The sequence below is a fragment of the Gymnogyps californianus genome, chromosome 1 (assembly GCF_018139145.2).
Source record: "Gymnogyps californianus isolate 813 chromosome 1, ASM1813914v2, whole genome shotgun sequence".
NCBI classification, from domain to species: Eukaryota; Metazoa; Chordata; class Aves; order Accipitriformes; family Cathartidae; genus Gymnogyps; species Gymnogyps californianus.
Genome location: NC_059471.1, coordinates 37,802,048 through 37,818,813, shown reverse-complemented (window position 1 = coordinate 37,818,813; position 16,766 = coordinate 37,802,048). Strand labels below are relative to the sequence as shown.

The following is a 16,766-nucleotide window of genomic DNA, read 5'->3' as shown; positions in this document are numbered from 1 at the left end:
TTGAAGGGGAAGTTTTGCAAGTGAGAAAAAACAATACATTGTAACAGAAAAGGGGGGTGGGGGGAGAAGCAGAAAGATGGAATAGATTTTGTCAAGAAAATGTGCTAGAACATTTAGGTTGGTAGCAGCATCAGTCCTTTTAATCACCGTCCAAGTAAGTCCGTACAACAGGAGAGTATATTTGCAACTTAGCACTTTGCACAGTTTTTGAAATTTAATATCCATAATGATAACAGACTGCAGCAAAAGGAGTAAGGGAAGTAGTCATTAATCCTTTTGGGAAAAAAAATGTGTCTTCAATTTTCAGACTATCAAAAACTATTGTCAAAGATGTGCAGATTATCTTGGAAGTATGATTATTCAAAGTTTTATTCTCTGAGGATCACAAGAGAATTTTCGTGTTAATTCCAAGGAGTTATTAACATTGCTATTTAAATATTTCTACGTTTTCTGAATTAATATGAATATGTCTAATAAAATCTAGTGAAAGGGAGTGAATTTATTGACTGCAAATTGCTGAAGTCCCCAGAATAGTTTGAGAAAATGAGATTTATCTCACCTACCTTCAGCATATAAAAGGTACTCATCTAGTCTAAGCCAGGTATTGAAGCATCTTCTATAGTCAGTGAAGACAGAGAAGGATCTCCAGAGGTTCTTCTTGCCATTTTTTTTAGATTCATATTTTAAGAGTGGATGAACTGCCTTTTGTAGGTGCTAGTTTCTCCTCACTAGCTGAAGTGAGAGCTTCAGGTAAGTGTTACTTCATTAATCATAGAAAGAGCTTAGCTTAGTTCTTTACCTTTTAGATCGCCCTAAGCTGGAGAATATGAATCTTCCCTATGTATAAATGCTACAAAACCCCCACATATTTTATTTATTTGTTGTATGGAACCATAGTACTTGGTTCATAGTACTTGGTTCACTTTCTCATTTCAGGTATACTGGCACTCATCCCCAATATCATTACTGACTTGTGACATGCAGGGCCACCGGAAAGTCACATCACCCAGGTAGAACTAGGAGTAATCATTACAGGGACCAAGGGTCTTACAGTGAATGACACTGCTGTCGGGGGGTGGAGGGTAAGTGAGTCAAGCTCACGATATGCATAAGCAATGCAGTTTTATTTGGGATCAGTACCTTTCAACGCTCAGTTCTCAGCACCATTCCATACATAAGCCTGCCTGCTGCTCTTGCTGCTGAGCTCTTTGCCCTGCATGCTGCTCTTGCTTCTGCACTTGCTGTTTTCAGAGAATCCTGTATCTGGGTGCTCTATTGTTATTTCCAGTGAAGAATGCGAAAGAGTTGATAAGGGTACTGCTCTTGATCATGTGTGCTTTGAAGCACCTTTGGGACAACATTCTTCCTTTTTCCATGTTGTAGTTCATATAAAGAAAGCTGTTTTGAAAGTACGTATCATCCATCCAAATCATGTATCTGGATTATCACAGCTTGGCTGCCTTTATTAATCCCCCAGTACAGTCAACGTTCTGCAAGCCTGTGCAGGTCTTCATATTCCCTCTCTTCTAATGGGACTAAAAGAGGTCTTTGTTGATGCTTTTCTAGCTGGAAAACATGCATCTATCTGACGTCCAGATTTGAAACTCACACAACATAATGGTAAATATCTTTATAGTGATTGACTCCCTGATGACTCCCTACTTGATTTTTAATCTTGCCAAAGGTTATCCTAACTTCTTTGAGGAGATTTCCTCTTCATTGGTACCAGCATGGTTGTTCAAAACAAGGGGAAAGGAATTCATGAATGAAAAGGAATGCAGTTTTGTGGACAGATGGGGATAAGGAATTACATCATTATTTTTCAGAGACTGATGGAGACATAATCATGGATTTTTTTCTTTCAGATTAATGGTGGTTGTTGAAGCAACAAAGATCTTGAGCCTCATGAGGCCACTCATGAGATACACAAACAGGATGGATTCTAGCGCGTATCATACCACATCACAGAAGAGGACAGACGTTCACTCTGCCAGATATGAATCATGTTGGTCCTGATCTGCAGTGTGACTTCCAAGCTTCACCTGTCTCATCACTGTGGACACATCTACTCATCACTAGACTGCGTCTGACCCTCGTTACCTTCACTGGACCTGATCCTGACCCTGACCTTTGGCCTGACTTCCTGGCTTGACCTCAGACCTGCCTGATCACCACAAAGCTGCCTGATGGTCTGGACTATTGGTTGAACCTGGCTACCATCCCTGGGCTGGTCTTGCTTGCCTCGCTTGGGGGCGGTGGGATGGGCCCTGGCTAGTGAGGCCCCTTGCCCTGCTGGCCGTGGTTATCTCCCTCAGCTCCCCATCCCTTAGGGAGAGCTGGCTCTCACCATGCCCTGACACTTACACAGAGGTTGAGATTTTGCGCTCTCTAAATTCTCCATTTATAGGGTAACAGAAACCACATCAACTGGCCTGTGTTTTTCTTGGAAAATACATTTTGGTTTCAGAAGTCATCATTCTGTCAGGTCATGGTACAATGCAGCGAAAATATCCTGAGAGGCTATTGTCAACTACTGCCAGCTGAGAGGCACTCCTGTAATGATTACAATACAAATTCTCTCGTCTGTCTTCCCCTCCAAACAAATACCTGAGAGGTAGTTACATCTCTAGGTCCTATAGGATAACCTCTATATCACAATTCAACATAATAATCTCCCTTGTTTCTGCAGAAATATTTTGTAAAAATAAGTGAAAGTATTCATTTTTCTTAACCAACAGCTTTCATTTATTATAACATAGGTGAAGGAAAATGGAAACTTATTAAATTTATTCTGATTCACACCTGTCATAAAACTGCCACTTAAGAAACTTCTTAGAAGAAACTTAGCTTAGTAGCTATGCTGCACTGGAGGAGTACTTGTGATACAAAATATGCCCTCCAATTACGTTCTTCATCTTCCTATGACAAGACATGAAGCTTCTATATAACGTAAGAAAGGTAGCACGTTGGACTCTGTTTGTAGAAGAGTACGACTATGTGTGCTAAAGAAAGAGCCAATAAAAATCAGATTGTTCACTGAAACATGCCAAGGAACAGAGGATCAAAAAGTAATATGCAGATTGGATAGCAACAGAGTGACTTCTGTTACCCACAAAATGGCTGATTATGTTTCATATAGAATATACTTCAAGAATTTCCCAAAATGATTTTTTTTTTTTTTAAATGACAGGAAGCATTTTTCTTAATGTACATGTACAGTACTTACTGTAGGTGAATATTAAGTTGCAGTAACCATGGTATGTTTATATCCATTATTCGTGCAAGAGGATAAACTAGAATGAGAAACTTAAAGATGGATTAGAATAAGAAAATCAATCAGAGAGAAATAAAAGCTATATAAACAAATTAGTTAATTTTGAGACTTCCTCAATACATAACTAACTCATAAAAAGCATTATATATGTACACGCATATATGTGGTTTTATATATATATCTCAAAATGATACATCTGTCAAAAGAAAATAAGGGATTTTTGAAAGCAGACAGTATCACACCCTATTAGAAAGTAATATAAACTATCACAAGTAAAAATGAAAGACAGAATCTTAGAAGGAAATTTGGAAAGTAAATCATAAAAAAAGACAGAAGTATATTAAAAAAGAAAAGCTATGAGGAATTCAGAGAGTTGTCAAGAAGTAATGGAAGATAATTACATGCCAGCATTCTGACATAAGCCTTAAAACTTTATAGTAAATGCCCTCAAAAATCTCCATGCTTGATCACACTACTATGGACTCTTATATTCACAAAAAAATTCATCACAATTTTCTCCTCTGGAAACGTGTTTATTTTCTTTTGGGAAAAATTCACTATTTGCAATAATTTTACTAGGAACATTTAATAGCATAACAGTAGAATAGACAAGGTTTGAGCAGCTCATTTAATTCTTTAGGAAGTATAAAATTATGTAACATAGCCTTTATTGCAGCCCATGACACTCAGACCACTTACAATTTATAATTTATATCAGCTGTCAGGCTTGGCCTAGTCACTTCGACTAAAGTTAGAACTGAAGATAATTTGCCCCATAATTAAATTACAAACCTGAACTTTATAATAATGTAGTATGCAATGTATCCTAAATAGTGCCACAAATCACATCTCCAATATCCTCATAAAGATCCATTTGATGAACTGTACAATGGACTTCTTTACTGATTTTTTCCCATCTAGGCAGTATCTTGAAGGAGGTGTATTAAATTTCCTCAGTTGAATGAGAGGCTAGCCTAAAATACTTTGTCAGAAATTATTAGCAACATGTAATCCACAATAAATTGATGAAGCAAACTACTTTCCTACTTCTTATATCCTCATCTTTAACAAGGTGACTTTGAAAGCTTCAAAAAGGAGAATGGTGCTATTCAGACTACAACTACTTCTGAAAGTCCCTAATTTAAATTCTAGCTAGAAAAGAGAGACAATAAATCCATTGCATGTACAATTTTGTTTGGCATTTCAAAAAGCTATGACTGATATAAAATCAATAACAGGACTGTGACATATGCTGTCTTCAGGGATGCCTTTCTCATCTGTACATTCTTCAGTAAAGACAGCTATACAGCTATACCTTCAGAATCTGCTAAAACAATTTGCTTTGTTGTTTTCTTCAGTAACACCTCCTCTGTAATAATTAAAAATGTATAAAGTATTTTAAAGACAAATCTCAGTGAAAGCTTCATTTCAGCTTGAGTCCTTTAATTACATCTTTTTTAAGTGCCTGGAATTTACTGCCATGGATAACTGAAAAAGAGCCCTGATGTCCTTTATGTTTCTCTAAAACCTGAATATTTTTTATAACTAGTGCAAGATACATATTGCATTGATACTTAACACTGATACGTACCATTATGCAGGTGTGACTGACCAAGATGCCTAGCAAAAAAGAATCAGGATCAAAGTGAACAAGATTCTGGTTTCCAAAAGTATTTCTGTTGGTAGCAGAAAGGAATGGGAAGAAATACGACCATAATATTCTTTTTTTTTTTACGAGAAAGGGAAGAAAACAACTGTTTTCAGAAGATACTAGTTCAGAGATTTTTAAGAGACAAGAAATATATGTGCCAAGAGGTCTGACTAGTTCAACTTTACCAAGTCTGTGATCCAAATGGCTCAAAGCTGCTTGTCTCTACAGAAAATTCAACATACCAGGTAAGACAGCATTTTCTTTACATATCTGTCCTGTCATAGGGCCCTACTTCCACCTAAAATATTCAAAAGTATTAGACAAATAGAAACTAGCACACACGTACTTGTCTGCCAGGGTGCCAGTGAATGATGATAAACAAGTGTTTTGAGTACTTCCAACTGTACATAGCGCACTGGGCAGTCAGACAGATGAGAGTAAGAGCAGGATTTTAAAAAGGAAGCATCTTAAGACAAGTAACATCATACATTCTTAAAGCATCGCATGAGTAAAACAATCTTGTTACCAAAAAGGAACCCAAGGAATCTCAAAGAAAATGATTATTTTTTTAGGGTTTAGCCTAAATTCAGTTCTCAGATTCCCTTTAAGCGGATTCATAACAAATAGAAGTTTTCTCGATGACGAGCTTAAGTAAAGGAAAAATTCAGTCCTTTTTGAAAGGACTATTAAACCGCAAACTCCTTTTTGTCATATTTTAGTAGACTTATAACTCTGTAACTGTTCATAACTAAGTTCATAACTATAACTGTACATCAGAAAATGTCTAACAGCTTTTTCCCTTGTAAGAACTTCAGGCTAATGTCTTATTAGGCTGCAAATTTCTAGTTGCGTCCTTTTTCTGATTGATAACCATAATCTTCCAGCACAGAGATCTAGCTATGGATTTTCATTTTTCCTAGTCTATGCCCTAAACAGACAGCAGAGATGACATATACTAGTATCGTGGCAGTGACACTGACTAAACGACAATCAAATGATGTCCAAAAAGCCACAAGAATTCTAGCTGTTTGTTTTACAGGAAAAAACATAGTAAATTTTCTTCAATAAAACTTTATTATTTGAACAGAGCATGAATTTTCTCGTAACTGTAACATAAATTTGTTCATTTATTAGTATGATAAACTTGTTAACAGCCAGGTTCCTTAGTAAAGTTAATAGACTAGACTAGATGAACAATTTGAGTTTTTATCTACCCATCATCTTAATAACGGAATAATATGCTTCGCGAACCACCTACGCTGTGAAAATTAAGTAACATTTTATCCATAGGCTACATTTAAGGATATTATATTGTAATACATTTATATTATTAAAGATTGCTGTTGCAATATGAAAATGCAACCGTTAAAAGAGTTCCTTAGATAAAACAGCATCAATTGTCTCTATAAGACAGGCAGACAGGCCGTGTTTTTCCAACGTAATTTTTATAGGCATTATGAGTTAACAATCCTATAACTTGGTGTAACTACTTTATTAACTGTTTGAATAAGATGCTAGGAAAGGTTTAAGATACATATTCAATTGGTATGACTTACAAATAGCTATGCAAGTTTGAGGGAATTGGGATAGAATGGCCTGTTTGGTGCTTTTCATGAGAGAAAGAAGAAACCGTTTTCCTGAAAAGGCATGTCTGTCTGCCATTTGCCTTGCTTCTGCCAAGCCACAGGAACTGTGGCTCTGGAAGGCTTTGCTTGTTAGAATACTTAAATAGTGTTAGTAATAAAGACAGTTAAACTTGTATGCTTGCTGTATAAAAACAACAACATTGCTCACAAAATCCTTCATAACTTTTATGTGACAGTTTAAGAGGATGAACCTAATTAAAGAACAGTTAATTAACTGTTTTATCTTCTTCTTACAGGAAAGAACTAGGCGTCTTCAAATGAAATATGGAGAACTGCCTAAACTCAGTCGAAAGCCAGCTTACAAACACTGTGCACAGGGATTTATTTGAAAAACTGCCTCCCTGGAACAATGAATATTAGGAGGGTATTCATTTTTGGGGTTTTTTTTGGTTTAAGACCCAAGTCACAGTATATAATAATAAAAAAAAAAGAGGCGGAAGAGAATGGGAAGAGCCTAATTAAATCTATCAATCTAAAGGACCAGTTTTGCAAATATCCGTATGTTTAACTTTACGCACTGACTTTGTCTCAGACTTTTATAATTGAAAAATTCTCATTACAGAACAAAAATAATGCAAAATTGCCAAGCTATATGCATGCCCCAGACAATATGCATGCTATGTCTAAGTATAATCTCTGCACAATTATAGTATTACTGATTCATTTCTTTCTCATAATTTTTTCCTCAGTGATGATTAATCTTGGCCAACTAAGCTGTTGGAAGAGTGTATTTGTTCTGTGAAGCACCTAACAAGCACAAGAGGGGTAGTATAAAATAATAATAATTGATCAAAAGTACTAACATTTACTTTTGGCCTAGTAAAACTGTCTGATAAATTATTCCCTTTAGTGTTTCTCTATTATTGCAATACAGTACCTTGAAAGTGATATATTGGCACAAGCCATTGTGTTCTACCACAGTGCAATTAGGAGGTCCATTTAAACTGCTTTATCATACGCATACATAGGCTGATTAATTTTCTAATCAAATGTTCCAGGAAATCATTAACCATGACATTAAACAGTGTTGTGCTAATTATACTCTGCACAAAGAATTCCAATATAAATTTACAAAACATCTATAGAAGTGTGCCAAAGGACAAACAGTTTAATGTATACAAATAATTCTAGCATCTACTCTACATAGCCCCACAGCTCCCTAGTGTTAAACCCCAGTCCTGCAAAGGCCCAGTTTGGGGCTGAATTCTGCTACATTTCACCAGAGCTCCATGTAGTGGTAATCATTACATTTTGTAGGTCACTGCCTGTGTAAGTCATGCGGAAGGATTGAGTTCTTTATTCTTTTGATGTCATTGCATTGGAATGAAAGCCCCTCAAATTATGTGGAAAAAGTGAACGCAATTGTTGGAGGGACCATTTTATTTTCACTGCATTCAGGACAACACAAACCGATAAAAACAATATGGAAACCTGAGCGTCTTTCTTACTGAATGACAGAAGAAAAAGGAAACTTGTTCTGTTTTAGAAAATGCTCTATAGAGATATGAATGCTGAATGTTAGCTGCCTTTTTCTTAATGATACCTAACATTGAGATTTGGAAATAGATTTGCCCCTATCTAAGTCTCTAGTTTGCATCATTATTCTAACTACTGTTAATTTAAGATAAATGCAAGATACTGATTGTAGTTATGAGAATCCAATTACTTTCTAAGGCATATACCATTTGCTAGTCTATAGTGTAATGAAATCTCTATTTATTTGTGTATTTCCCCATAAACCACGGAGTCTTGGAGATCTTTTTGTGACAGAAAACAACAGATTGTACTAAACAAATACAGAATGTAGGTACGCCTGTTTTTTTGGCCTTGCTAGTAGTTAACAGCTCCTCCACAAAGGCTGTGTTGGTCACAAAACAAAATCCTGGCCTGAACAGGTCAATGGAAATACTGCCATTGTTTTGAATAGGGCCTATGTCTCTCCTGTGTTACTCTGCTTTCTTAACCCAGTACCAGCAAAATGGTATAGAATTTATATTATAAAAATATTAAATACATATAAAATATATAAAATTGTGTATTTACATATAAAAATCAGGTCTCTAAATATATTAAAAAAGTTATACAGAAGTAGATGAACCAGTTTTCACCTGTCAAACAGTGGCTCTACGTATGAAATTGGAATTTTTAACAAAACCAGGTTCTGGAAATCCGCATGCTAGGCCAAACAGGTGAGGGACCCACCCCGTCCTTCGGCTGCGGGTCATCAGATCCTTCAGAAGAAAAGGCAGGACCTGGGAGACAACGAAATAAAACCTTCCTGAAGGGGTGAAGGTGTATCTTAACCCCTTAGATGGAGGCGGTCGTACCTCAAACCACGGGGATTCACCCATCTTCTGCCGGTATTTTCACAGAGCTGATGGGGGGGGGGGGGGGGGGGCACACCTCACTCTGCCAGAGGCGAATGACGGCCACCCCCCCCTCCCCCCCAAGGGACGTTACTTTGGCTGCGCGCCCGCTGTTCGCTGACAGGGGAACCGCCCTCTCAGGGCGGACCGTGGCCGCCGCGGTTACGTGGCAGCACAAAACTTCCTGGGGGGCCAAAACAAAACAGGGCGCCTCAAAACCCTGAGAAAAGCCTCTGTGCGCCCACAGACCCCGCACACAGACTGACCCCACTCCCGCACTGACCCCAGGGCTCCCCGCCGCCCCCTCTCCCGCTCGCGCCGCCCGCTCGGGACGACGCCTCCCGCCGCGCAGTTCGCTGCGCAGCCCCGTCTCCCTCCGCGGGCGCGGGCCGCGCTGCTCTCTGGGACATGTAGTCCGGAGGGATGGGCGGGGGGGGGGGGGAGAGGGGCGCGAGCAAACAGGTGCGGTCGCTGGGGCTCCTCGCCGGCGCTTTGCTGAGAACAGCTGATTCACCGGAGATTGGCAGGAGGCCAGCCAACCGAGAAACGACACTTCCATCCTGCCGCCGTGGATTGGCTAGCGCGGGGAGGCCGGGGGCGGGACCGGCAGTGGCGGGACGATTCGGACGGCGGGACATTCCTGGGCTCTGACAGGCGCCGGGGAGCGGCCGTTGGGAGCGCGCGCGCGCCCCTGCTCCTCTTCTCCGTCCTGGCGCTCCGGTGTGGCGGTGCCGCGGCCGGGGGCGGCCGGTGGCCGCCGTTGCCGGGATTAGAGGCTGCTCGCTAAATCCTTTGCTGCGTTGAGGCGGCGGCGGCGGCTTTAGCCGTGAGCCCCCCTCCTTCCCCCCGCGGCACCCTGCCCGGCCGAGCCCAGCTAAGCCGCGCTAATCGCAGGCGCCCAGCTCGGCCAGGGCCGCCGGGCCTGGGCCCGATCGCGGGCAGCGGTCTCCCCTCATCTCCTCTACTCCCCCGGGCGCGGCCATGGAGCCGCGGCGGCCGCGTTACTGTGCCCCGTCCTCGCCGCCGGGTCGCGGCGGGCGGGAGAACAAGGGGCTCCGTCGGAAGGGCCCGCCGGGGGCCGGGAGCGCCGGCGGCCCCGAGGAGACGGCGGACGGCAGGAAGCCCAAATTCGTAAGTACGAGTCTATCGCAGGGCGGCCGCGGGGGGACTGCCACTGGTGTGGGCCCGTCGGCGGCCCGGTCCGGCCTGGTCTGGCCCGGCCCAGCGGGGCGCCTCCCTGCCGGGTATGTGCCGATGGGCCCGACGGTGCGGTGGGCCTGTCCTCCCCCGCCCGGGGCCGGTCGCTGACCTGGAGCCCCCTGAGAGACCGGGGGGCCGGGTAGGAATACACGGGCTACAAAACGGCGCCGTCGACTTCAGCTGGGCTTCAAAGGGTGAGCTTGCCCGCTCCAGCTCGCCTCTTTCTTGCCTGCCTGGAAGGACCTGGCTTTATTTTGCAGCAAGTTTTCAGGTCTCTCCTCTTCATCATAAAGCTTTGTTGTCTTACTCGCTGTTTGACAGCTATAGGTGTAAGGGAAACAGAACAGACTTCTAGCTCTTAAATGATGTCACTTTTAATAGAAGTGGATTTTTGTTTTTTATTTTGGTGACGTAAACTGTATGGTGAAAAACTGTGCCTTTGAATTTGAGGGACATAGTAAAGTTCTCCTCCCTTGCCCTGGTTTTACAAGCTTTTGGCTAGCACACCAAGAAACTGGGAAACTCAAAATGGCTAATAATTGCCCACAAGATAACGTCTGTAAAATGTGCTCTAACTAAAAAGCACCCAGAAAGAGCCAGTTTTTGTTTGGGCATCATGAAATTTCCAAGTATTAAAGCTGGGACAAACATATATTCTACAAGTCTTGTATCCACCACATGCAGAGCAGATGCATCCCATGCTCATATTTAGGTGATGCACATATTAGTCTTTGTTCAGCTGGCTCTGAGCCCACCTGCTCTAAGCTGTATTATGTGCTTACAAAATAGATACTATAATACATAAGGTACAGTAGATTCTTGATTCTAAGGCGTTTTTGTGCAATATTCAGTACTTGAGTGTTTGGCACTTGAGCACAGATTCAAAAAAGTTAGCCAGTAAGCGATATCAAACTGTAGGCTGGCCAAACCTGTTCTGGAAGGTCACAACTTGCTCCCATTCCTGTTTCCTGGAATCCATTTTATATTGTGGCCGCACAGATTGCTGTTTGAACCAAGTCCTTGTGCCTGTTTTTGCATGTTAGAATGGGCATATATGAAACTGTGACCAAGAGCTGTTTGCTTGTCTTCATAACTGGCTATGTATTTACTGGAGGTGCATCCATTTTAGTCATGCAGGTGACATGGCTGGACATGCTTTAGTATAGGATCCCTGAGTAAAAACCTATATGGTCTGCCCAGTCTAAAAGGTTGGATACCGTTACTGGTATACGACTTGATGGTTGGATTATTCCTGAGTGAGAGACAGGGATTTGTGTGTGTCTGGGACTGACAAGAGCACTGAGTCAAGAGGTATTACTTATTATTGATACTTTAACTGCTAAGTTCTTATGTAAATAGGATATTGCAATAATTTTCACTCTTTCCCCTAGCTATGTGTTAAAACAGGAGTAGGGTGTTGCCGTCGTGTTCACTTTTTTCCTAACCATGTTAAAATAGAAATACAATAAGTTATAGGGAGTATAACTCTGCCAGATATGTGATACAAGCCATTGAGATTTTTTTTCTTAGATGAAGTCTGATTGGCTTTTCAGTGAAAGAAGGCCTTCTCTTTAGTGCAGATGAGCTTGTTTGATATATGTCTAGGCTTCCCTGGCTAGGCAAGGGTGGTTTTGAACATGTGCAGATGTGGGCATCAGCTGACTGGCTTTTTGAGGTCACAGTGTTGATTTTTGACCCAGCTACAGAAAATGAAGGGAGTTGAATTTGGGTATCTGACTTAGCTTTGTAGGGTATATGATCATCATGTGGGTGGGTTTTGTGGTTTTTTTTATTTTGTCAGGTCCCTGTTCCCCCCGCCCAGTTTCTGAAACTCTTTAAGCAGGGATGACTGAGAATATCCTTAATTCATGAGAACGCCTTGTCAAACTGCAACTTTCGAAAGCATTTGACCTTAGACAGTAGTCCTGTTTTTCATCTTTAAGTAATCTCTTAAAGCAAAGAGTGGGGTGTTGATAAGGGACTGAAGAATGATAGTTCTCCAAACCTGGACTGTGTTCTAGGTGTGCCATTAGCTCACTGGGTGACCTTAAGAAGAGTCAGAGGTGAATATTTCTTGAATAGAGTTTAGGACTTTGTCTCTGTCTTCATGTAAACTGCTGTGAGGGGTACAGTTTACAAATGTGATCTGTGGAATTTAGTGGTTACTAAAGAGCAGCAGGCTGTTCCATGCTACAAAACCTAAGGAGCTGCTGTAGCTGCTCTAACCTTTGAACTGTAGTCTCTAATCCCTGGCTTGTCCTGGCTAACAATTTCTGGTGAGGAAACATACACAGTGGTATAGGTAGAATTACTTTAATAGTTGTACACATCAACCAGCTTCTTTGATTGGGGTAGTTCACCTGAAGGGTACTATGAGATACGCTTTTCTTTCTATCGCTTCATAAATTTCTGCCCTAAGATAGTGCAATACAGAATATTTATCACTCAGCTATTAAATCTGAAATTGGTAAACTCTCCTTCCTGTCTGCCTCCTGTTGTCTTACAAGACTGATTTTTTTTTTTTTGAGGGGGAGATGGTATATCTCCCTCCCAAAAATGGAGGGGATGGATTGAGTGCACCCTCAGTAAGTTTGCAGACGACACCAAGTTGGGTGGGAGTGTTGATCTGCTTGAGGGTAGGAAGGCTCTACAGAGGGATCTGGACAGGCTGGATCGATGGGCCAAGGCCAATTGTATGAGACTCAACAAGGCTAAGTGCTGGGTCCTGCACTTGGGTCACAACAATCCCATGCAACACTACAGGCTTGGGGAAGAGTGGCTGGAAAGCTGCTTGGCAGAAAAGGACCTGGGGGTGTTGGTCAACAGGTGGCTGAATATGAGCCGGCAGTGTGCCCAGGAGGCCAAGAAGCCAATAGCATCCTGGCTTGTATCAGAAATCATGTGGCCAGCAGGACTAGGGAAGTGATCATCCCCCTGTACTTGGCACTGGTGAGGTCACGCCTTGAAGACTGTGTTGAGTTTTGGGCCCCTCACTACAAGAAAGACATGGAGGTGCTGGAGCATGTCCGAAGAAGGGCAACGAAGCTGGTGAAGGGTCTAGAGAACAAGTCTTATGAGGAGTGGCTGAGGGAACTGGGGTTGTTTAGCCTGGACAAAAGGAGGCTGAGGGGAGATCTTATCACTCTCTAGAACTACTTGAAAGGAGGTTGTAGCGAGGTGGGTGTCAGTCTCTTGTCCCAAATGACAAGCAATAGGACAAGAGGAAATGACCTCAAGTTGTGCCAGGGGAGGTTTAGATTGGATATTAGGAAAAATTTCTTCACTGAAAGGTTTGTCAAGCATTGGAACAGGCTGCCCAGGGAAGTGGTTGAGTGACCATCCCTGGAGGTATTTAAAAGACATGCAGATGTGGTGCTGTCATGGTTTAACCTCAGCTGGCAACTAAGCACCACACAGCTGCTCGCTCATTCCCCTCCGGTGGGATGGGGGAGAGAATCAGAAGAGTAAAAGTGAGAAAACTCATGGGCTGAGATAAAGACAGTTTAATAAGTAAAGCAAAAGCCACGCATGCAAGCAAAGCAAAACAAGGAATTCATTCACTACTTCCCATCGGCAGGCAGGTGTTCAGCCATCTCCGGGAAAGCAGGGCTTCATCACACGTAATGGTTACTTGGGAAGACAAATGGCATCACTCCGAACGTCCCCCCCCTTCCTTCTTCCCCCAGCTTTATATGCTGAGCATGACGTCATATGGTATGGAATACCCCTTTGGTCAGTTGGGGTCAGCTGTCCTGGCTGTGTCCCCTCCCACTTTCTTGTGCACCCCCAGCCTACTCACTGGTGGGGTAGTGAGAGAAGCAGAAAAGGCCTTGACTCTGTGTAAGCACTGCTCAGCAATATCGCAAACATCCCTGAATTATTGACACTGTTTCCAGCACAAATCCAAAACACAGCCCCATACTAGCTACTATGAAGAAAATTAACTCTACCCCAGCCAAAACCAGCACAAGTGCTTAGGGACATGGTTTAGTGGTGAACTTGGCAGTGTTGGGTTAACAGTTGGACTCAATGATCTTAAAGGTCTTTTCCAACCTAAATGATTCTGTTCTGTTCTGTGTTGACTTGTTCACATCTAACTCTTCCCCGTACACGTCTTCAATATATTTTTATTAGTTAAATTAGTTTTGTGTCAGAATACATAAAACTTCCCTCACCCCTTTGAATTCTCTGTAATCCAGTCTTAGATACAGGCTGTAGCCTTTTCTGTGTTTGGGATACTTAAAGTGCCATACTTCCTGCCACCTGAATTATGTTTCTGATCTCTTGTACGTTTGTCAAATGTGAGTGAAATTGGCTGTTAGATTCAGGGAACTCAAGTCATCCAGATTGTATTAGTCTAATTTTCCTCAGTGCGAAAGGCTTGAAAATAAGTTCCAGGTTGGACCCTTTCAATCAATGCAACATATTGATCTGTCACAGCAGATATGCTAATCTGAAAAATAATGTGATTCCCTGACAAACCTTGAGGTGAAATTGGATTGCTGGTTGACAAAGTTGACATCATTAACATATACCTCTTTTTTTTTTTTTTTTTTCTTCTTCTTCCAAAGAAAATTCTTGTTTAGCAGGAGGAAAATCTCTTTTTAAAACCCACTTCATTTGGAGAGGGGGAGAAAGAGTCTTTGGGCTAAACAGTTATAGTGGTTGATTCCAATCAAATGTCATCTTGAAGTACTGCCTTTCTGAATAAACTAGCTTCTCAGGAGAAGTGAATGAATTGTAAGCCTCAGTTTTCTGTTCTTTTACAGAATCGTTTAAAAAACCTTTTTTTTTTAGGGAGTGATGGTTAGTTTTGAAGCACATACCAGTTTGGCTTTGTTCAGCAGGTCCAAGGTTTTGGAAGAGTGGGACTCTTAAAAGGGTAAAAGATATTCTATGGTACTGTGATACTTCAGCTTATTGAAAGCTCTTACATTCACCCTTGAGATTTATGGCTTGGTAAAAAGAGGAAATGAATTGAAGGATGGCAGAGATTATACCTGTTTTCTATGTATATATTGACTGAGCAAGAAACTTTAGAAATTTACTGGGGGGGTGGGGTAAAAAGCAGTTGCTTGCCACTTCCTCTCCTTGATATTTTTTTTTTTCCTTAGAAATGGTTGGAAAACATAAAAGTGAGTGCTAGAGTACGTGACTTCAAATTGCACTTTACTGGGACTACATCTTGTAGACACTAGTCCTCAAAAGATCAACTTCAATTGCTAGCTCAAGTTACAGGTGTTTCTATTAATTTCAGTATACCATTGACCTGTCTTCAGTGACTTTCAGGTTATGTTTTTGATTAAGTTCTGTATGAAATTTATGTGAGTCAAGAAGGCTTTCTTGTTTGCATCAATCTGTTAAAAATAGAGAAATTAACACTTGCATTTAATAGTGTCTGTAAATCAAAGAAAGATGTAGTTAAGAGCAAAAACACTTCCATTTCTCTGGCATAGAGTAGAAAGGTAAGACTGATCTGTGTCAATACCTTTAATTACGAAGTGACTGAATTATTGCTGCAGTTATGCTGCAGTGTAAGACCTTGAATCTAAATTAGTCTTTTAAAGAAATGGTTGCTGAACAGATTTTACCTAAAACACTTTATTGCAGCTTTGCAAAATTGTAAATTCCTCATGCTGTTATTTTTGTTGGCATGAATTAACACTGTGGGTTATGAGATTAAATTTTAGTGCTGTGTTCTAGCACTTTGTTATATAATCTTACCTGTAAGCACCAATTTTGAGTTTAACTCATCAATGTCTAAAGAATATCACTGTGTAGAAACTGTCATGTTAAGATAGTTTTGCCCATGATTGCTTTTCAGACTGCTTTCCAAGCAACAGAGAGTGAGTGTGTGATAAAGCCATTAAATAAACGCTGAAGTAGTGTATTGGAAATTAAAAGTAGGAAATGCTGTGGGGTTATACAGCAGTTTCTAAATTGCGCTTACAGACTGAGGTAGCAAAATTATTGACGGAATATTGTGACAAAAGAGATCCTAAAGTAATGGCATTCACTGTAATCATCCAATTTACATCTCTAACTGAGTCTACACGTTTCCTTGCAATCCATGCTTCAGTCTTCTGGTGTGTTTCTGCTGGAGAATAGCCTTTGGGGAAAAAAAACAGCTAGTGTTGAATGTTTTTGGTGATAGAATTAATGGCAGCGTGTGAGTTCTTTCTCACTTTCTAATTTAAAAAGGTACAGAGGGCATTATGTGATTATATGTACATCCTTAGTCTTCGTTTATCTAGTTTCAGCATTCAGGCTTAAGTTGGCCAGTTCTTCTAGAACTCATTGCATCTTGCTTAAACCTCTTTTTTTTTTTTTTTTCCTTATAGCTACACGTAGGTGCTAAGCTCTTCTTAATGTATCAAAGAAGCTGTACGTGTGTGCAGTGGTTTGGAGGGGGTGTTATATGTGGTTTTGTTTCTTTGTTTTCTCCTGCAAGGAAGGCAAAAATTAAGATCACAAAATGAGTTAGATACCAGGCTGTGGGATTTCTTTATTTTTTGTAAATTGAAGTACTTCAGTGTGGTGGAGGGCATGCATGTTGAAATTCTTGTTTAGCTGCCTGAGATCCTGTTACTTTGCATGCCTAAAACTCCTCTCATATTGGCAGGGGTGTA

The 16,766-nt window shown here is 41.1% G+C and overlaps 1 protein-coding gene across 1 annotated transcript in view; it reads left to right on the top strand.

The window, feature by feature from the left end:
• The first annotated feature begins 9,918 nt into the window (after positions 1-9,918).
• Positions 9,919-16,766, top strand: part of DIAPH3 (diaphanous related formin 3) — a 250,366-nt gene continuing 243,518 nt past the window's right edge. Inside the window, exon 1 of the mRNA XM_050905747.1 lies at positions 9,919-10,068. Within this exon, the coding sequence (XP_050761704.1) occupies positions 9,919-10,068 (150 nt within the window). The remainder of the gene's footprint in view (positions 10,069-16,766) is intronic.